The following is a 22,926-nucleotide window of genomic DNA, read 5'->3' on the forward strand; positions in this document are numbered from 1 at the left end:
CCTCACTTTTATTGGAAATGGGCCTTATTCTTTTTGTGATGGTATCCTGTCCTATGATGCACTGATTTGGAATGAAGTCATGTTAAGAATGTGAATGTCTTGTGAAAGATGTATTGTTTCTGCAGAGATGTTCTACAGTCTGTACTGGGTCTGTTATAATGAAAATGCCTCCTCTCAGCTTTGAGCCCTCTCATTGACTCCCTCCATTAGCTGATTGATTTAGAGATAGTGTGAGTGCGGGTGTGTTTGCGTTCAAAGCCAATGCCAGTTAGCTAATGAGTTTATGGAAATATAATGAATTTCTGAGAGAGGCTTAAAACTGGCCTGCATATGCCCTTCTCTCTCTCTGATGCTGCTTGTCAACAGCAGTAAACATCACGTAATCACGATTCAGGAGATAATTAGAAAGTATTAAATCTCTGAAAACGTTTAAGTTATTGTTGATGATGCTAATGATGCTAACACCATTGACCATTGGGCTTAAGCTCTGTCCTTCTCGCTCCCTCTTTCTCTTTCTCTCTCCATCACGCTCTCTCCGTCTCTCTCTCTGTCTAAATAATAACCATTTAGTAGACTGTGTTAAATTCCACGAAACTGTATKTTTTGCTAATGATGTCAGTTAACATCCTTGACCCAGGCTGCGTCAGCTACCTGACCAATGGGCTGACCTCGGTGGAGCGTTTTCCCATCAGCTTCAAGACCCAGTTCTCAGGGAACCACTTCCACCACGTGGTGCTGGGCGTCTACTGCAACGGACGCTATGGCACGCTGGGCATGAGCCGCCGCCAAGACCTCATGGACAAGGCCCTGACCTTCCGCACACTCAGCGAACTGGTGTTGGAGTTCGAGGACTCGTACCGTCGCTACCAGCACACCCTGAAGAAGGTGAAGATCGGCCTGTACGTGCCCCACGACCCGCACGTCTTCCAGCCCATCGAGTGGAAGTACCTGGTGCTAAACGCCGCCCGTCTGGGGAGAGAGGACATGAGGAAGGAGCTGGAGAAGCATGGCCGAGACATGAGGATGAAGGTGACATGCTGTCCTACTTTCTCACATGGGCAGATATGAGGTCACGTGTCAAACTTGATTACTTGACGCCTCACTGCCATCCGTTCATACATTTCCTGGGTTTAGTATCTACAATACTGTAACTTTGAAAAATACTATGACGTTTAGGGTACAATATACAGTTGAAGTCGGAAGTTTACATACACCTTGGCCAAATACATTTMAACTCAGTTTTTCACAATTCCTGACATTTAATCCTAGTAAAGATTCCTTGTCTTAGGTCAGTTAGGATCACCACTTTATTTTAAGGTTGTGAAATGTCAGAATAATAGTGGAGAATTATTTCTTTCAGCTTTTATTTCTTTCATCACATTCCCAGTGGGTCAGAAGTTTACATACACTCAATTAGTATTTGGTAGCATTGCCTTTAAATGGTTTACCTTGGGTCAAGCGTTTCGGGTAGCCTTCCACAAGCTTCCCACAATAAGTTGGGTGAATTATGGCCCATTCCTCCTGACAGAGCTGGTGTAACTGAGTCAGGTTTGTAGGCCTCCTTGCTCGCACATGCTTTTTCAGTTCTGCCCATACATTTTCTATAAGATTGAGGTCAGGGCTTTGTGATGGCCACTCCAATACCTTGACTTTGTTGTCCTTAAGCCATTTTGCCCCAACTTTGGAAGTATGCTTTGAGGTTCCATTGTTCCATATTGGAAGACCCATTTGCGACCAAACTTTAAATTCCTGACTGATGTCTTGAGATTTGCTCTCAGTATATCCACATATTTCCTACCTCATGATGACATCTATTTTGTGAGTGCACCAGCGAAGGCACCCACAACATGATGCTGCCACCCCCACGTGCTTCACGGTTAGGATGGTGTTCTTCGGCTTGCAAGCCTCCCCCTTTTTCCTCCAAACCGAACGATGGAACCGTAGTCTGGCTTTTTTATGGCGTTTTGGGAGCAGTGGCTTCTTCCTTGCTGGGTGGCCTTTCAGGTTACTTTTCGCACCAAAGTACATTCATCTCTAGGAGACAGAGATGAGGTGGTATGGCGGCTGCGTGGTCCCATGGTGTTTAATACTTGCGTACTATTGTCACGTTCCTGACCTGTTTTCTGTTGTTTTTGTATGTGTGTGATGTCAGGGCGTGAGTTTTGGGTGGCATTCTATGTTGTGTGTTTCTATGTTGGTTTAGGGTTGCCTGGTATGGCTCTTATTATTAGAGGCAGGTGTTTTGCGTTCCTGCCTAATTAAGAGTCATAATTTAGGTAGGTTTGTTTCACTGTGTTCGTTGTGGGTGGTTGTTACCATGTCTCTGTGTTTGTGTCTGCACCAGATAGGTCTGTATCGGTTTTCACGGTTTGTTGTTTTTGTTTGTTGTTTGTAGGGTTCACGTTTTGTCGGCTCAAATTTAAACATGTTGAACACTAACCGCGCTGCATTTTGGTCCTCTCCTTCACCCCTGGAAGAAAGCCGTTAGCAGTTAACGCAGCCACCAACCCGGACAAAGCAGCGTGGCAACAGGCAACGGCGGAGCAGCAGCAGCAAGCGGGAGCTAGCAAGGCAGAGTGGCTGGAAGCCCGAGAGGCTCCCCAAAGAAAATTCTTGGGGGGGGCCACACGGGGAGTATGGCTGGGTCAAGTGGGAGATTTGAGCCAGTTTCCCCGTGCTTCCAGAAGGAGCAGTGGGCTAAATTGAGGTACGAGTCGGAGAAATGTGGAGGAGTTATTGGACAGATGAGAGGAAGTGAAAGGATGGGAGATTATGAAGACATTTGATGAGTTGTTGGTGGATATTGGGGGAGAGCGAGAGAGAGGAGAGAATGTTGGTTTGGCGTAGCATACACGGTACTTCGCCCTCTGAGGTGTGTGATTACCGTGGAGAGCGGGAGTACGGGCAGACACGTGTTATGCGGAAGAACGCACGGTGCCCCAGTTACGCGTGCTTAAGCCCAGGTGCGGGCTATTCCCAGCTTGCCGCACTGGGGAGGGGCTAGGTTGGGCATCGAGCCGGGATGCCATGAAGCCGGCCAACGTATCGTGGCTCTCCAGTACGTCTTCCTCTGGGCCGGGGTACATGGCACAGCCTTACAGTGGTGTGTCCGGTTCGCCTGCATAGCCAGTGCGGGCTATTCCACCTCGCCGCACTGGCAGGGCTACGGGACCATTCAACCTGGTAGCGTTGGGGAGGCTCGGTGCTCAAGAGCAACGGTGTCCTCCTTTCGACGGTCGGTTATATCGCCGGCGCCACTCCCCGCACCCAGCTCAGTACCCACCAGTCGCCTACACCACGCAGCCAGGCTTGCAGTGCAGCTCTCCCAGAGCCCTGTTCCTCCACGCACTCTCCTATGCGTGCGTGGTCTCCAGCCCAGGTGCCTCCATGTTCCGGCAAGCCCGCACCAAGCCTCTCTGTGCGTCTCCAGAGCCTGTACGCACTGTTCCTGTCTCCCGCACTCGCTCCTGAGGTGCGTGCCCTCAGGCCCGGTCCACTCCAGTTTCGCGGTACTTTTGTCACGCACCAGGCCTAGAGTGCGCCACGAGAAAGTCCAGTGTGCCCTTGTTGTTTGTTCCCCGCATATAGCCCTGAAGGTGCGGTTCCTTAAGCCCGGTGCCGATTCCAGTTCCGGTCCGGACGCACCAAGGCCTACGTGTGGGCGTCTCAGCCGGCCAGAGTCTCCGTCTGCCAGCGGCGCCCTGAACTGCCCGTCTGCCCAGCGGCGCTCTGAATGCCGTCTGCCCGAGCGGCGCCTGAAACTGCCCGTCTGCCCAGCGGGCGCCTGAACTGCCCGTCTGCCGCGCGCTGACTGAACTGCCCCGCTGCCCTCGCGTCGAACTGTCCGTCTGCCATGAGCTCTGCAAAGCCGCCGTGGCTGCCATGAGCCTGCAAGCCGCGCGTCCTGCCATGAGCCCTACAGAGGCCGTCCGCAAGACAGGATGCCGCTAGAGCGCTCGCCAGACAGTGAGCCGCCAGTCAGACCGGACCCCGCGCCTTCAGACCGGATCAGCCGATGCAGCCTTCCGCCAGACCGATCAGCCTTCGAGCCGAGATCAGCCGCTTGCCGCCAGGAACCGGATCAGCCAGACGCTTCGCCAGACCGGATCAAGGCCATGCGAGACGAGCCAGATTCCGCCAGACGCGGCATAACAGAGCCTTCGCAGAGATCACGCAACCTCAGACCCGGACCTGCCAGAGTCCCTCAGCCCGGACCTGCCAGAGTCCCTCAGCCGCGGACCTGCCAGAGGTCCCGTCAGACCCGGACCTGCCAGAGTCCCTCAGCCCTTGACCTGCCAGAGTCCCATGCAGCCAGGACCTGCCCAGAGTTCCTCAGGCCAGGACCGTGCGCGCCGCCTTATCCCGGTGCCGCCCTTATCCCGGTGCTGCCCCTTATCCGGTGCTGCGCTTCATTTAGGTGGTTTTAGTTGGAGCGGTGGTTCATTGGGCGGGGGATACATCGCAGTTCGGGGCAGTGACTAGTGGTGGTGTGGGGAACGAGCGTCGCGAGCGCTGAAGCCACCTCCGTGGTCAGATGGCGCACACCCAGGCACCTCCCGGACATCTTGCTGCTCGGGCGACGCCGGCGTTCGCAGTGAGTGCTCTTGAGGGGGGGGTGTCTGCTCCACGTTCCTTCGAACCTTTTTCTGTTGTTTCTTGTATGTGTGTGATGGTCAGGGGCGTGAGTTTTGGGTGGGCACTCTCACATCGCCTTGTGTGTTTCTATGCTTGGTTTAGGGGTTGCCTGCGTATCGGTCTTAATAGCATGAACGGAGGTGTTTTGCGCTTCCTCTAATTAAGAAGTCATATTTAGGTAGGTTGTTTCACTGTGTTCGTTGTGGGTGTTGTTAGCTGTCTCTGTGGTTTGTGTTCTGCACCAGATAGGTCTGTATCGGTTTTCACGGTTTGTTGCTTTTTGTGTTGTTTGTTTGTAGTGTTCAACTTGGTCGTCAGATTAAACATGTTGAGCACTAACCGCAGCTGCACTTTGGGTCCTCTCCTTCACCCCTGGAAGAAAGCCGTTACAACTATTGTTTGTACAGATGAACGTGTACCTTCAGAGCGTTTGGAAATGGTCCCAAGGTGAAATCAGACTTTTAGAGGTCTAACAATTCATTTGTTCTGAGGTCTTGGCTGATTTCCTTTGATTTTCCCATGATGTCAAGCAAAGAGGCACGGAGTTTGAAGGTATGCCTTGAAATACATCCACAGGTACACCTCCAATTGACTCAAATTATGTAAATTGGTAATACCCACTGGTATTGTGATACAGTGAATTATAAGTGAAATAATCTGTCTGTAAAGATATGTTGGGATTTTTTTTTGTGTCATGCACAAAGTAGATGTCCAAACCGACTTGTCAAAAATATACTTTGTTATCAAGAAATTTGTGGAGTGGTTGAAAATTAATTTGAATGACTCCAACCTAAGTGTATGTAAACTTCCGACTTCAACTGTACATTTTGAACTCTGTTGGGGTGAAAAGGTTCACCACAGTACATTAACTCTCTAGTCTACTGTCCCTGGGTCATCCCTGAGGGAACGTTCAACTCATTAGTGTTGCTTTAGCTTGACATCCGTCTGGAACGGCGTCATGTCATAGAATCCCCCCCCCCACTTCCCGGTCTGAAAGCAGAGCGGCCGCCACGGAGAGGCGAAAGGTGTAATATGAACCTTCAGGGATAATTAAGGCCAGAGTTACCCTCAGTGGAGCAGAGAGCGAAAGAGAGGACGAGAGAGACAGAGATTAGGGAGAGAAAGAGAAATGGAAAGMGAGCGAGCGAGAGGCAGGTTGGACTGTGTATCCCAGACTCCCTTGCATCAGCTGTTGCATGTAAATGTAGGTCAGTGCCCAGCGCTGGAGATACAGCCTTGACCTCTGTGTTTGACCCTCATTAGCTGTACATAGTTCATGTGAGTCATGTGAATACTGTAGAAATTGTACATTCTTACAGTGCATACCAAAAATGTKCCAGTGTATAAATAGAAATCACTGTATTTCTGGAAGGTGAAAAACGCACAACCACCTTTTCACTTGCTCAAAAACCAGTTGGGAAATTTCTGTAGTGTGTTTTCTATGCACAACTCAGACAGAGCTTGCATTTCATATAGGATATCATTGGTTGTGCTTATAACCCTCCTCCACTATAGCACATACTGTACATCCTTACATCTATCACCAACCTTATGACTAACATCCTGCCTATGCTTTCAGCTGCATGCGGTTTCTGGAGCACGGAATATGAGCTACTTCCTGTGTGTTCATTCCAGGAAATCATGATCCCTCTCCAGTCTCTCCTCCAAATGTCGGTCAGGAGTGAGCTCTCATTAGGTTTCTACCAGGACAAGGTGAACATGAAACTCAAATTCTGCTAATCGAATGGCGGACGTCAGTAGTATTCCAGTACAACTCCTGCGTGTCTCTCTTAGTGTGCGTGCCTGTGAGCCAGATGGGTGCTGCGTAATTGAGTTTGCAGAGGGAGTTGACTAGTGGGCTGATTGGGTTAATGGGGTACCATTGTGTTGCCTGGGAGRCTGGCTTCATTACTATCTGTTAGTCTCTTCTCCCTACATTGGCTCACAGACGACTATTTTACAGTCTTTGTCTCTGAGATCCAACTGTTTCATTAAAAGTTAACTTCTTCGATTGCTCTTTTTATTGAAGTGGAACTTTTCATTTCCCCAGCACATGGCCTGCGGCAAATGGGCCCACTGAATGGTGAACATGTCTGCAACGCCTCCTCTGTAGCTTGCAGCTGTAAACAAAATCACTTAAATATCAGTGCAGTAAAAAACTGCAGCTCAAACCGTCTCTTATCATTTAGATTCCATATCTGTTCTTTTTTGTTTTCTCTCAGATCCTGAAGTCKTCAAGTGCCCAGTCTCCCATCAAAGAACGGAGCAGAGGCAAGTCTCTCTCCCCCCGCCGCCGACAGAGCAGCCCCCAAAGACGCCACATCCACCGGAGAGACAAGTCGTAAGTATCCCTGGGAATCAATCTCGGGTTATTAGCATCACTGAGACAGAAGCTGAAAGGTGGAATRGCCTTTCTTAGGTAGTTTTACATTGACATCTCAACACTTCCTAACAATTAGGGAGAGTTCACATCAGGTTACTTTAAAATATAATTTGTTTCATGTTCAATGGTCACAAATTTTAATATACGTATATACAGTGGGGCAAAAAGTATTTAGTCAGCCACCAATTTTGTTCTCCCACTTAAAAAGATGAGAGAGGCCTGTAATTTTCATCATAGGTACACTTCAACTATGACAGACAAAATGAGAAAAAAAATCCAGAAAATCACATTGTAGGATTTTTATGAATTTATTTGCAAATTATGGTGGAAATAAGTATTTGGTCAATAACAAAAGTTTATCTCAATACTTTGTTATATACCCTTTGTGGCAATGACAGAGGTCAAACGTTTTCTGTAAGTCTTCTCAAGGTTTTCACACACTGTTGCTGGTATTTTGGCCCATTCTCCATGCAGATCTCCTCTAGAGCAGTGATGTTTTGGGGCTGTTGCTGGGCAACACGGACTTTCAACTCCTCCAAAGATTTTCTATGGGTTGAGATCTGGAGACTGGCTAGGCCACTAGAGGAACTTGAAATGCTTCTTGCGAAGCCACTCCTTCGTTGCCCGGCGGTGTGTTTGGGATCATTGTCATGCTGAAAGACCCAGCCACGTTTCATCTTCAATTCCCTTGCTGATGGAAGGAGGTTTTCACTCAAAATCTCACGATACATGGCCCCATTCATTCTTTCCTTTAACGGATCAGTCGTCCTGGTCCCTTTGCAGAAAAACAGCCCCAAAGCATGATGTTTCCACCCCCATGCTTCACAGTAAGTATGGTGTTCTTTGGATGCAACTCAGCATTCTTTGTCCTCCAAACACGACGAGTTGAGTTATCAAAAGTTCTATTTTGGTTTCATCTGACCATATGACATTGTCCCAATCTTCTTCTGGATCATCCAAATGCTCTCTAGCAAACTTCAGACAGGCCTGGACATGTACTGGCTTAAGCAGGGGACACGTCTGGCTGCAGGATTTGAGTCCCTGGCGGCGTGTGTGTTACTGATGGTAGGCTTTGTTACTTTGGTCCCAGCTCTCTGCAGGTCATTCACTAGGTCCCCCCGTGTGGTTCTGGATTTTTGCTCACCGTTCTTGTGATCATTTTTGACCCCACGGGGTGAGATCTTGCGTGGAGCCCCAGATCGAGGGAGATTATCAGTGGTCTTGTATGTCTTCCATTTCCTTATAATTGCTCCCACAGTTGATTTCTTCAAACCAAGCTGCTTACCTATTGCAGATTCAGTCTTCCCAGCCTGGTGCAGGTCTACAATTTTGTTTCTGGTGTCCTTTGACACCTCTTTGGTCTTGGCCATAGTGGAGTTTGGAGTGTACTGTTTGAGGTTGTGGACAGGTGTCTTTTATACTGATAACAAGTTCAAACAGGTGCCATTAATACACGGTAACAGTGGAGGACAGAGGAGCCTCTTAAAGAAGAAGTTACAGGTCTGTGAGAGCCAGAAATCTTGCTTGTTTGTAGGTGACCAACTACTTATTTTCCACCATAATTTGCAAATAAATTCATTAAAAATCCTACAATGTTGTAATTTTCGGATTTTTTTTCTCATTTTGTCTGTCATAGTTGAAGTGTACCTATGATGAAAATTACAGGCCTCTCTCATCTTTTTAAGTGGGAGAACTTGMACAATTGGTGGCTGACTMAATACTTTTTTGCCCCACTGTATAATACARATCAGATTGGATATGTATGAGTGAGATGTATAATTCATAGAAATCAACTGTTGATCAACTATAAAAGCTCTCAATGCCCCATCTTGATTACTTGGCTAGATGCTATTATGTTAGAGAGAGATGAATTGGCTGGAATGTTTTCCATCTTGTTTTTGTATTAATGAGGGCTGGCACACTTTCTGAAGTTGCTGAACTCTAAGGCGTTAACAGAGTCTTACATGTTTTCTGTAGACTATTGCAGTTCTCTTCTTCTATCAACCCTCTTTCCCTGTCTTGCTTCCCGGCTAAGGATCCCAGTTCATGTAGAGTTCAGTCTATCACACTCTTGTCAGCTCCAGTTAGAGGAAACTGAGGACTAAGAAGCAGGACTAGATCAGATACTGACATTAGCTAATCTGGGTGAATTTGGAGTACGGAGTTAACTTTTAAGCACACTGGCTTCAGTGTGTGAGTGTGTAGGCGAGGGAGTGAATGTGTGCAATGTGCATGCCTATGGTATGTAGCCTACGCRTGAGTGTACACTGGGTTGATGGTCCATTCTGACAGCACAGCAGCATAATCACAGGKAGAAGTACTTGTTTTCTGAAAGCCCCAGCCAGGCCAGAATAGTGTCTCTTATAGAAGGAAAGTGTTCACTCCTATTATCACTCACCAGCACACTGGGAGGATTCAGGAAGACCCTGCCCTAACAAAGATACTGCTGGGATATGTGCACTGTTGAGTGGAGTTGGAAGATGTTGCCCCTCCTCACGAACCACTGATACAGAGTCAGATCTTGTCTCATCCTCTTGGTTAAGGTTAGGAATGGGGCTAGTGTAATCCTAGATCTGTGTTGAAGGGCAACTTCTACCTCAATTCTGTGCAGAAGGCATCCTGTGATTTATGCATGGACTCTTAGGTCACCTCCCATAATTCCTCTGGGCTATGCTTAAGTTTGCTGTTGACTGAGCATGTCACACAGAGATAGACAGAGTAACTGGACTGGAAGTGCTGTCAAGGGAGAGTTTCTCTGACAAGATGGAGGCTCGGAGAGAAACTCCAGAGAGTCATCTTTCACCCACTCTCACTGATACTTTATTTAAAACCAAACTAGATTTTTTTTTGCACACACACACACACACACACACACATACACATACACATACACATACACATACACATACACATACACACATACGCAGTGCCCTGTTGCTCTCTGGTGAGATGAGAGCCCTCTTTTCCCATCCTCCTGGCCTGGTTTGGTCTCCTCTCAGCTGGCAGAGGGCAGGCAGAGGCTGTAATAGGATCTGGGGCTGACTCAGTGCAGCAGCTGCAGCGTCGCTCAGGGAACACAGACACGGAGAGGTGGATCCACATGCATGAGACAGATGCCTTCTGGTAATCCCCAGCCCATCTCCGACAGAGGAGATAGGCTTGATACTTGGTTTTTATCATAGTACCAATCATCTCAGCAACCCAAAGCCTAATGATGTAACCCACGCCCCTGTTGGAATGGACACAGTAAAATGGCCAGGGGATTTCTGTTATGCCTGCCTTACGGGTATGTGTGATGTGATTTGACATGATGGGAAACCTTTTATCCTTTGGTATCTGGTGTGTGTGTGCGTGTTTTYKTGTGTGTGCAYGCTTGTCTGTGTGTGTGCGTGCATGCTTACGTACATTTATATGTGTGTATGCGTTTGTTAATGTGAGTCTGTGCGTGTGCGTAATCACCACTTGAAGTGGCTTCTACACCGTAGTAATTGAGAACAATGAAGTACATTGTCTATCCTGACAGACCAAAGGAGTGGGAGGGGGCTCTTCTAAGAGAACAACAGTGACATTTAAAGAGGGACTGCAGGCCAAGGTCTATGTGTTCAGCACCACCCCCCAATCTGACAGAGTTATTTTGGGCCTGTTCTTAGACACCCACTKCTCTGCCTGTCGCCTCCTGTGAGATGTTAATTATTGAGGAAGAGAGTCTTTTCCACCCCCTGATATGTCCTCATGTCCCATGTCTTACCATGTCGCCCCCTTGGGAGCAGTGTCCCTCTGTCACAACATATTCAATTATTCACCTCAAATCCAGACGCAACCGACATAGTCTATCCATGTTATAGAAATGTTTATTCAGCCAGCGCCTCAGAAAATGTCATCAGCAGTCAGAGTTTGTGTACAAAGAGTGGAGAGTAACTCTAACAGATCTCTGGAAGCCTGCTAATGCCCTCCCTCCATCCACTGCCTGCTCATCGAGTGGCGCCGCTCGGAGATTTGTAGATATTGGGTTTGTTTAATGGGACGAATGTGCGCTGCCAAATAGCATTGATTTGTGAAGACTGGATTTTTATTCCCACAGTGGTTTATGAACGTATTAAATCTAATTGGTTAAATGGTGAATAAAAGCTACAGTGAGAACGTGATGTGTCCCTGAATAGCTTGGAAAATCTCCTCTGTTGTGGATGAATGGTTCAGTAGATGAACCCATAGATGTGTTAGCAGTGCCGTTAAAAAGACTGGATCAGGAGGTAATGCACTCTATGCAGTTATCCAGAGCTCGGCTCAAGCACGTGCTTTTCAGCGCAGAGCCGATCCTTCAGTTATCCAGAGCTCATGCTCAGCAGTGCTTTCAGCGCAGAGCGATCCTTCAGTTATCCAGAGGTCGTCAGCAGGTGCTTTCAGCGCAGAGCCGGATCCTTCAGTTATCCAGAGGCTGCTCAGCAGGTGGCTTCAGCGCAGAGCGATCCTTCAGTTATCCAGAGCTCTGCTCAGCAGGTGCTTTCAGCGCAGGACGATCCTTCAGTTATCCAGAGGCTCTGCTCAACAGGTGCTTTCCAGCGCAGAGCGATCCTTCAGTTATCCAGAGCTCTGTCCAGCAGTGGCTTTCAGCGCAGAGCGATCCTTCAGTTATCCAGAGGTGCCTCAGCAGGTGCTTTCAGCGCAGAGCGATCCTTCAGTTATCAGAGCTCTGCTCAGCAGTGCTTTCAGCGCAGAGCGATCCTTCAGTTATCCAGAGCTCGCTCAGCAGTGCTTTTCAGCGCAGAGCGATCCTTCATTTATCCAGAGCTCTGCCTCAGCAGCGTGCTTTCAGCGCAGAGCGATCCTTTCAGTTATCCAGAGCTCTGCTCAGGCAGGTGCTTTCAGCGCAGAGCGATCCTTCAGTTATCCAGAGCTCTTGCTCAGCAGGTGCTTTCAGCGCAGAGCGATCCTTCAGTTATCCAAGCTCTGCTCAGCAGGTGCTTTCAGCGCAGAGCGATCCTTCAGTTATCCAGAGCTCTGCTCAGCAGGTGCTTTCAGCGCAGAGCGATCCTTCTCATACACACAGAAATGTAAAGCTGAGATAGAAAGGCTGGAATGAACTTCACTTTATAGACAAAGACTTTGCAGGAGATGCAAGTTGAAGATAGAGATGAACAAGTCTCCATGGCGATGAAGGTATATGATGGGGTATGTATGAATATTGTATTCCTCCTTGGGATCTTCCTCTCAGGCGAAGGAAAGCAGCAGTCAGACAGGGAGACAGAATACTCCAGGGCAGCACTCTACTCTATCACTCTGTCACTCTCATCTGGCTTTATCAATTAGAGGTTTAGCCCACTCTCCAAGAAACCTTTGCTTTTGAAGGAAATACATTTTAGAGTCTCTAGACCCACCCGGTTTCTTAATATCAAATACAAGGTAATTCTAATGGACTACAATACTGCATGGAAGGGAACCACCTGTTTTCGGAGAAGTGAAATATTCAGTGAGGTTGTTGAAACAAGGAAAGCTATGAGTGGTCAGACCAAGGGCCTTGTCATTGTCATTACTGGTCGTATCTCCTACTATCTTTCCTCTGTAGCTGTTGGCTGGCTGTTGTCGGTTCTGTATGGGCTGTGGTGGGCTGGGTGTTGTCTATTCTGTAGTGGGCTGGGTGTTGTTTATTCTGTGGTGGGCTAGGTGTTGTCTATTCTGTGGTGGGCTAGGTGTTGTCTATTCAATTCAAATCAAATTTTATTAGTCACATGCGCCGGATACAATAGGTGGAGACCTTACAGTGAAATGCTTACTTACTTGAATAAGAAATAAAAGTTACAAGTAATTAAAGAGCAGCAGTAAAATAACAATAGCGAGACTATATACAGGGGGGTACCGGTACAGAGTCAATGTGCGGGGACACCGGTTAGTTGCGGTAATATGTACATGTAGGTAGAGTTGACTATGCACAGTTGATAACAACAGAGAGTAGCAACTAGAGGTCRACCGATTAATCGGAATGGCCGATTAATTAGGGCCGATTTCAAGTTTTCATAACAATCGGAAATCGGTAATTTTGGACGCAGATTTTCCATATATATATTTTTTTTTTTACACCTTTACTTAACTAGGCAGTTAAGAACACATTCTTATTTTCAATGATGGCCTAGGAACGGTGGGTTAACTGCCTTGTTCAAGGCCAGAAAGACATATTTTTACCTTGTCAGCTCAGGGATTCAATCTTGCAACCTTACGGTTAACTAGTCCAAYGCTCTAACCACCTGCCTCACGAGGAGCCCGCCTGTTACGCGAATGCAGTAAGAAGCCAAGGTAAGTTGCTAGCTAGCATTAAACTTATCTTATAAAAAACAATCAATGAATCAATCATAATCACTAGTTATAACTACACATGGTTGATGATATTACTAGTTTATCTAGCGTGTCCTGCGTTGCATATAATCGATGCAGTGCGCATTCACGAAAAAGCACTGTCATTGCTCCAATGTGTACCTAACCATAAACATCAATGCCTTTCTTAAAATCAATACACAGTGTTCCCAGACTTCCTTGCATCAGCTGTTGCATGTATGTCAGCCTACGAGGTCAGCTGCCCAGCGCTGGAGATACGCCTTGACTCTGTGTTTGACCCTTAGCGTACATAAGTTCAATGTAGAGTCATGTGATACTGTAAGAAATGGTACATTCTTACAGTGCCATACCAAAATGTGCCAGCGTATAAATAGAATCACTGTATCATTGGAAGGTGAAAACGCACAACCACTATTCTTGCTCAAAAAACCAGTTGGGAAATTTCTGTAGGTGTTTTCTAATGCACAACTCAGACAGACTTGCTTTCATATTAGAGATTCATTGGCCTGTTGCTTATAACCCTCCTCCACTAAGCACATACTGCTACTGCCTTAATCTTCCCAACCTTAACTAACATCTCTGGCCTATGCTTTCAGGCGCATGGCGGTTTCTGGAAGCACGGAATATGAGCTACTTCCTGTGTGTTCATTCCAGGAAAATCATTGATCCCTCTCCGTCTCTCCTCCAAATGTCGTCAGGAGTGAAAGCTCTCATTAGGTTTCTACCAGGAACAGGTGAACATGAAACTCAATTCTGCTAAATCGACTGGCGGACCGTCAGTAGTACTCCAGTACAACTCCTGCGTGTTCTCTCTTAGTGTGCTGCCTGCTTGAGCAGATGGGTACTGCTGCGTAATTATTTTCGCAGAGGGAGTTGACTAGTGGGCTGATTGTTAATGGGGTTACATTGTGTTGCCTGGAGGTGGCTTCATACTATCTGTTAGTCTCTTCTCCCTACATATGACATCCAGACGACTATTTTTACAGTTCTTTGTCTCCTGAGATCCAACTGTTTCATTAAAAACGTTAAACTTCTTCGATTGCTCTTTTTTATTGAAATGGACTTCATTCCCAGCACATGGCCTACGGGCAATGGCCCACTGAATTGGTCGAACATGTCTGCAACGCCTCCTCTGTATAGCTTGCAGCTGTAAACAAATCACTTAAATTATCAGTGCAGCTCAAACCGTCTCTTATCATTTAGATTCCATATCTGTCTTTTTTGTTTTCTTTCAGTCCTGAAGTCGTCAAGTGCCAGTTCCCACAAGAACGGAGCAGGGCAAGTCTCTCTCCCCCCGCCGCCGGACAGAGCAGCCCCAAAGATCCACATCCACCTGAGAGAGACAAGTCGTTAGTATCCCTTGAATCAATCTCGGGTTTTAGCATCACTTGAGACAGAAGCTGAAGGTTGGTAATGCCTTTCTAGTAGTTTAACATTGACATCTCAACACTCCCTAAAATTAGGAGAGTACATCAGGTTACTTTAAAAATATAATTTTTTCATGTTCAATGGTCACAAATTTTAATATACGTTATACAGTGGGGCCAAAAAGTTATTTAAGTCAGCCACCAATTTATGTTCTCCCACTTAAAAAGTGAGAGAATGCCTGTAATTTTCATCATAGGTACACTTTCAACTATGACAGACAAAATGAGAAAAAATCCAGAAAATCACTTGTAGGATTTTTTATGAACTTTATATTGCAATTTTATGGTGGAAATAAGTATTTGGTCAATAACAAAAGTTTTTCATACTTTGTTATATACCCTTTTGTGGCAATGACAGAGGTCAAACGTTCTGTAAGTCTTCTCCAAGGTTTTCACACATGTTGCTGGTATTTTGGCCCATTACTCCATGCAGATTCTCCTCTAGAGCAGTGATGTTTTGGGCTTTGCTGGGCAACACGGACTTTTCAACTTCCTCCAAGATTTCTATGGGTGAGATCTGGAGACTGGCTAGGCACTTAGAGGAACTTGAAATGCTTCTTGCGAAGCCACTCCTTCGTGCCCGGTCGGTGTGTTTGGGGATCATTTGTATATGGCTTTTGAAAGACCAGCCACGTTCATCTTCAATTCCTGCTGATGGAGGAGGTTTTCACTTCCCAAAATCTCACGATACATGGCCCATTCATTCTTTCCTTTAACGCGGAATTCAGGTCGTCTGGTCCCTTTTGAGGAAAAAACAGCCCCAAGCATGATGTTTCCACCCCCATGGCTTTCACATAAGTATGGTGTTCTTGGATGCAACTCAGCATTCTTTGTCTCAACACACGACGAGTTGAGTTATCAAAACGTTCTATTTTGTTCAATCTGACCATATGACATTGTCCCAATCTTCTTCTGGATCATCCAAATCTCTTACAAACTTCAGGACAGGCCTGGACATGTACTGGCCTTTAAGCAGCGGGACATCGTCTGGCACTGCAGGATTTGAGTCCCTGGGGCGTAATGGTGTGTTACGTTGATGGTAGGCTTTGTTACTTTAGGTCCCAGCTCTCTGCAGGTCATTCACTAGGTCCCCCGTGGTTCTGGATTTTGCTCACACGTTCTTGTGATCCATTTTGACCCACGGGGTGAGATCTTGCGTGAGAGCCCCATATCGAGGAGATTAATCAGTGGTCTGTTATGTCTTTCCATCTTCTTAATAATGCTCCCACAGTTGATTTCTCTTCAAAACCAAGCTGCTTAACCTATTTGCAGATTCAGTCTCCAGCCTGGTTGCAGGTCTACAATTGGTTTCTGGTGTCCTTTGACACCTCTTTGGTCTGGCCATAGTCGGAGTTTGGGGTGGTACTGTTTGAGGTTGTGGACAGGTGTCTTCTATACTGATAACAAGTTCAAACAGGTGCCATTATAAGGTAACAGTGGAGGACAGAGAGCCCTCTTAAAGAAGAGTTACAAGGGTCATGTGAAGCCAGAAATCTGCTGTTTGTAGGGACAACTCACTTATTTTCCACCATAATTTGCAAATAAATTTCATTAAAAATCCTACAATGTTGTAATTTCTCGGATTTTTTTCTCATTTTGTCTGTCATAGTTGAGTACCATATGATGGAAAATTACAGGCCTCTCTCATCTTTTAAGTGGAGACACTTGAACAATTGTGCTGACTAAATACTTTTTTGCCCCATGTATAATACCAAATCAGATTCGGATAGTATGAGTGAGATGTATAATTCATCAGAAATCAAACTGTTGATCAACTATAAAGCTCTCAATGCCCACATCGCTGATTACTTTGGCTAGATGGCTATTATAGTGAGAGAGAATGAATTGGCTGGAATGTTTTCCCATCTTGTTTTTGTATTAATGAGGGCTGGCACACTTTTGAAGTTGCTGAACTCTAAGGCGTTAACAGAAGTCTTACAGTTTTCTGAGACTATTGCAGTTCTCTTCTTATCAACCCTCTTTCTCCCTGTCTTCTTCGCTTTCCCGGGCTAAGGATCCCTTTCAGTAGAGTTCAGTCTATCAAACACTCTTGCTCAGCTGCCGTTAGAGGAAACTGAGGACTTACAGAAGCAGGACTAGATCAGATACTGACATAGCTAATCTGGGTGAATTTGGATAACGGAGTTAAATTTAGCACACTGGCGTTCAGTGTAGTGATGTGTAGGCGAGAGTGAAGTTAGCAATTGTGCATCCATATGGTATGTAGCTACGCAGTGAAGTGTACACTGGGTTGATGGTCCATTCTGACAGCACAGCAGACATTAATCACAGGGAGAAGGTACGTTTTCTGAAAGCCCAGCCAGCGCCAGCAATAGTGTCTCTTATAGGAAGAAAGTGTTCCACTCTACTTATACACTCACAGCACACTGGGAGGATTCCAGGAAGGACCTGCCCTAACAAAGATACTGCTGGGACTAATGTGCACTGTTGAGTGGAGTTGGAAGATGTTTGCCCCTCCTCACGAACCACTGTACAGAGTCAGATCTTCGTCTCATCCTCTATTGGTTAAGGTTTAGGAATGGGGCTAGTGTTAATTCCTAGGATCTTGTGTTGAAGGGCAACTTCTACCTCAATTCTGTGCAGAAGGCATCCTGTGATGTATGCATGGGACTTCTTAGGTTCACCTCCCATTTCCTCTGGGCTTATGCTTAAGTTTCTGTTGTTGACTGAGCATGTCACACAGAGATAGACAGGAGTACTGACTGGAAAAGTGCTTGTCAAGGAGAGTTCTCTGACAAGATGGAGGCCTCGGATGAGACAAACTCAGAGTCATCTTTCACCCACTCTCATGATACTTTATTTAAAACCAAACTAAGATTTTTTTTAGCACACACACACACACACCACACACCACACACACACACACACACACACACAACACACACCACACCACACACACACACACACACACACACACACACACACACACACACACACACACACACACACATACACTACACTACACACATACACAATACACATACACATACAACATACCACGATACACATTACATACGCAGTCCCTGTTGCTCTCTTGTGAGATGAGAGCCCTCTTTCCCATCCTCCTGCGCCTGTTTGGTCTCCTCTCAGCTGGCAGAGGGGCAGACAGAGCTGTTAATAGGATCTGGCTGGACTCCAGTTGCAGCAGCTGCCAGCGTCGCTCAGGGAACACAGACACGGCAGAGGTGGATTCACATGCATGAGACAGATGCCTTTCTGGTAATCCCCAGGCCCCACTCCGACAGAGGAGATAGGGCTTGATACGTGGTTTTTATCATAGTACAATCATCTCAGCAACCCAAAGCCTAATGATGTAACCCACGCCCCCTGTAGGAATGGGACACAGTAAAATGGCAGGGGAATTTCTGTATGCCTGCCTTAAGGTATGTGTGATTGTGATTTGACATGATGGGAAACCTTTTATCCTTTGGTATCTGTGTGTGTGTGCGTGTTTTCTTGTGTGTGCATGCTCTTGTCTGGTGTGTGTGCGTTGCATGCTTATGTGTACATTTTATGTGTGTATGCGTTTTGTTAATGTGAGTCGTGGCGTGTGCGTAATCACCACTTGAAGTGGCTTCTACACCGTAGTAATTGAGAACAATGAAGTACATTGTCTATCCTGACAGACCAAAGGAGTGGGAGGGGGCTCTTCTAAGAGAACAACAGTTGACATTTAAAGAGGGACTGCAGGCCAAGGTCTATGTGTTCCAGCCCACCCCCAATCTGACAGAGTTATTTTGGGCCTTGTCTTAGACACCCACTTCTCTGCCTCGTCGCTCCTGTGAGATGGTATTATGAGGAAGAGAGTCTTTCCACCCCCTGATATGTCCTCATGTCCCATGTCTTACCATGTCGCCCCCTTGGGAGCAGTGTCCTCCTGTCACAACATATTCAATTATTCACCTCAAATCCAGACGCAAACCGACATAGTCTATACCATTTATAGAAATGTTTATTCAGCCAGCGCCTCAGAAAAATGTCATACAGCAGTCAGAGTTGTGTACAACAGATTGGAGAGTAACTCTAAACAGACTCGTGGAAGCCTGCTAATGCCCCTCCCCTCCATCCACTGCCTGCTCATCGAGTGGCGCCGCTTCGGAGATTTGTAGATATTGGGTGTTGTTTAATGGGACGAATGTGCGCTGCCAATAGCATTGATTTGTGAAGACTGGATTTTTATTCCCACAGTGGTTTATGAACGTATTAAATTCTAATTGGTTAAATGTGTGAATAAAATCTACAGTGAGAACGTGATGTGTCCCTGAATAGCTTGGAAAATCTCCTCTTGTTGTGGAATGATGGTTCAGTAGATGAACCCATAGATGTGTTAGCAGTGCCTTAAAAAGACTGATCAGGAGGTAATGCCCTCTAGGCAGTTGATCCAGAGCTCTGCTAGCAGTGCTTTCAGCGCAGAGCGATCCTTCAGTTATCCAGAGCTCTGCCTCAGCAGGTGCTTTCAGCGCAGAGCGATCCTTCAGTTATCCAGAGCTTCAGATCAGCAGGTGCTTTCAGCGCAGAGCGATCCTTCAGTTATCAGCACGGCTGTCAGCAGGTGCTTTCAGCGCAGAGGCGATCCTTCAGTTATCCAGAGGTCTGCCTCAGCAGGTGCTTTCAGCGCAGAGCGATCCTTCAGTTTATCAAGAAGCTCTGCTCAGCAGGTGCTTTCAGCGCAGAGCGATCCTTCAGTTATCCAGAGCTCTGCTCAGCAGGGCTTTCAGCGCAGAGCGATCCTCAGTTATCCAGAGGTCTGCTCAGCAGGTGCTTTCAGCGCAGAGCGATCCTTCATTATCCAGAGCTCTGCCTCAGCAGGTGCTTTCAGCGCAGAGCGATCCTTCAGTTATCCAGAGCTCTGCTCAGGCAGTGTGCTTTCAGCGCAGAGCGATCCTTCAGTTATCCAGAGCTCTGCTCAGCAGGTGCTTTCAGCGCAGAGCGATCCTTCAGTTATCCAGAGCTCTGCTCAGCAGGTGCTTTCAGCGCAGAGCGATCCTTCAGTTATTCCAGAGCTCTGCTTCAGCAGGTGCTTTCAGCGCAGAGCGATCCTTCAGTTATCCAGAGCTCTGCTCAGCAGAGTGCTTTCAGCGCAGAGCGATCCTTCAGTTATCCAGAGCTCTGCTCAGCAGTGCTTTCAGCGCAGAGCGATCCTTCTCATACACACAGAAATGTAAAGCTGAGATAAAAGGCTGGAATAGAACTTTCACTTTATAGACAAAGGACTTTGCAGGAGATGCAAGTTGAAGATAGAGATGAACAAGTCTCCATGGCGATGAAGGTATATGATGGGTATGTTATGAATATTGTTATTCCTCCTTGGATCTTCCTCTCAGGCGAAGGAAAGCAGCATGCAGACAGGAGACAGAATACTTCCGGCAGCACTCTACTCTATCACTCTGTCACTTCATCGTGGCTTTATCAATTAGAGGTTATAGCCCACTCTCCAAGAAACCTTTTGCTTTTGAAGGAAATACATTTTAGTCTCTAGACCCACCCGGTTTCTTAATATCAAATACAAGGTAATTCTAATGGACTACAATACTGCATGGAAGGGAACCACCTGTTTTCAGAGAAGTGAAATTATTCAGTGAGGTTGTTGAAACAAAGGAAAGCTATGAGTGGTCAGACCAAGGGCCTTGTCATTGTCATTACTGTCGGTATCTCCTACTATCTTTCTCTGTAGCTGTTGGCGGCTGTTGTCGGTTCTGTATGGGCTGTGGTGGGCTGGGTGTGTCGTATTCTGTAGTGGGCTGGGTGTTGTTTATTCTGTGGTGGGCTAGTGTTGTCTATTCTGTGTGGGGCTAAGGTGTTGGTCTATTCAATTCAAATCAAATTTTTATTAGTCCACATGCGCCGGATACAATAGGTGGAGACCTTACAGTGAAATGCTTACTACTTGAATAAGAAATAAAAAGTTACAAGTAATTAAAGAGCAGCAGATAAATAACAATAGCGAGACTATATACAGGGGGTTACCGGTACAGAGTCAATGTGCGGGGGACACCGTTAGTTGCGGAGTAATATGTACATGTAGGTAGAGTTGACTATGCCACAGTTTGATAACAACAGAGAGTAGCAACTAAGAGGTCGACCGATTAATCGGAATGGCCGATTTAATTAGGGCCGATATTCAAGTTTTAAACATCGGAAATCGGTAATTGACGCAGATTTTCCAATAATTTAATTTATTTTTTTTTACACCTTTACTTAACTAGCAGTTAAGAACACATTCTTATTTCCAATGATGGCCTAGGAACGGTGGGTTAACTGCCTTGTTCAAGGCCAGAAAGACATATTTACCTTGTCAGCTCAGGGATTCAATCTTTGCAACCTTACGGTTAACTAGTCCAATGCTCTAACCACCTGCCTCACGAGGAGCCCGCCTTGTTACGCGAATGCAGTAAGAAGCCAAGGTAAGTTGCTAGCTAGCATTAAACTTATCTTTATAAAAAACAATCAATGAATCAATCATAATCACTAGTTATAACTACACATGGTTGATGATATTACTAGTTTATCTAGCGTGTCCTGCGTTGCATATAAATCGATGCAGTGCGCATTCACGAAAAAGCACTGTCATTGCTCCAATGTGTAACCTAACCATAAACATCAATGCCTTTCTTAAAATCAATACACAAAAGATATATTTTTAAACCTGCAGATTTAGCTAAAGAAATCCAGGTTAGCAGGCAATATTAACCAGTGAAATGTGTCACTTCTCTTGCGTTCATGCACGCAAGAGTCAGGGTATATGCAACAGTTTGGGCCGCCTTGCTCATTGCGAACTAATTTCCAGAATTTTTACGTAATTATGACATAACATTGAAGGTTGCAACTGTAACAGGAATATTTAGACTGATGCCACCCGTTAGATAAAATACGGAACCGGTTCCGTATTTCACTGAAAGAATAAAATGTTTTGTTTTCGAAATGATAGTTTCCGGATTCGACCATATTAATGACCTAAGGCTCATATTTCTGTGTGTTATTATGTTATAATTAAGTCTATGATTTGATAGAGCAGTCTGACTGAGCGATGGTGGGCACCAGCAGGCTCGTAAGCATTCATTCAAACAGCACTTTCGTGCGTTTTGCCAGCAGCTCTGCTGTTTATGAATTCAAGCCTATCAACTCCCGAGATTAGGCTGTGTAACCGATGTGAAATGCTAGCTAGTTAGCGGGTGCGCGCTAATAGCGTTTCAAAACGTCACTCGCTCTGAGACTTGGAGTAGTTGTTCCCCTTGCTCTGCATGGGTAACGCTGCTTCGAGGGTGGCTGTTGTCGCATGTGTTCCTGGTTCGAGCCCAGGTAGAGGCGAGGAGAAGGGATGGAAAGCACTATACTGTTACACTGGCAATACTAAAGTGCCTATATGAACATCCAATAGTTCAAAGGTATATGAAATACAAATCGTATAGAGAGAGAAATAGTCCTATAATTCCTATAATAAACTACAACCTAAAACTTTCTTACTGGGGAATATTGAAGACTCATGTTAAAAGGAACCACCAGCTTTCATATGTTCTCATGTTCTGAGCAAAGGAACTTAAACGTTAGCTTTCATACATGGCACATATTATGCACTTTTACTTTCTTCTCCAAACACTTTGTTTTTGCATTATTAAACCAAATTTGAACATGTTTCATTTATTTATTTGAGGTTAAATGTATTTTATTGATGTATTATATTAAGTTAAAATAAGTGTTTCATTCAGTATTGTTGTAATTGTCATATTAAAAACAAAATACATTTTTAAAAAATCGGCAGATTTAATCGGTATCGGCTTTTTTTGGTCCTCCAACTAATCAGGTATCGGTATCGGCGTTTAAAAAAATCATAATCGGCTCGACCTCTAGTAGCAACGGTGTAAAAAAGGGGGGGGGGGGCAATGCAAATAGTCTGCATGTCCATTTTAATTAGATGTTCAGGATTCTTATTGGTTGGGGGTAGAAGCTGTTTAGAAACCTCTTGGACCTAGACTTGGCGTTCCGGTTCCGCTTGCCGTGCGGTATCAGAGAGAACAGTCTATGACAATTTTTAGGCCTTCCTCTGACACCGCCTGATATAGAGGCAGAGAGCTTGGCCCCAGTGATGTACTGGGCCGTTCGCATTACCCTCTGTAGTGTGTTGCCACGGGTAGT

The 22,926-nt window shown here is 45.9% G+C and overlaps 1 protein-coding gene across 3 annotated transcripts in view; it reads left to right on the plus strand.

Moving 5' to 3' along the window:
• vash2 (vasohibin 2) overlaps positions 1 to 22,926 on the plus strand; it is a 61,427-nt gene that overhangs the window by 19,217 nt on the left and 19,284 nt on the right. For 2 of the 3 annotated variants that reach the window (XM_023974170.3, XM_070435710.1), the window contains 2 exons: positions 648 to 1,029; positions 6,858 to 6,976. In XM_023974170.3, the coding sequence (XP_023829938.1) occupies positions 648 to 1,029; positions 6,858 to 6,976 (501 nt within the window). Of the gene's footprint in view, positions 1 to 647; positions 1,030 to 6,214; positions 6,349 to 6,857; positions 6,977 to 22,926 lie in introns of all 3 variants that reach the window. The other variant, XR_011474332.1, reaches the window with a different exon arrangement.

The sequence above is a fragment of the Salvelinus sp. IW2-2015 genome, linkage group LG28 (genome assembly GCF_002910315.2).
Source record: "Salvelinus sp. IW2-2015 linkage group LG28, ASM291031v2, whole genome shotgun sequence".
NCBI classification, from domain to species: Eukaryota; Metazoa; Chordata; class Actinopteri; order Salmoniformes; family Salmonidae; genus Salvelinus; species Salvelinus sp. IW2-2015.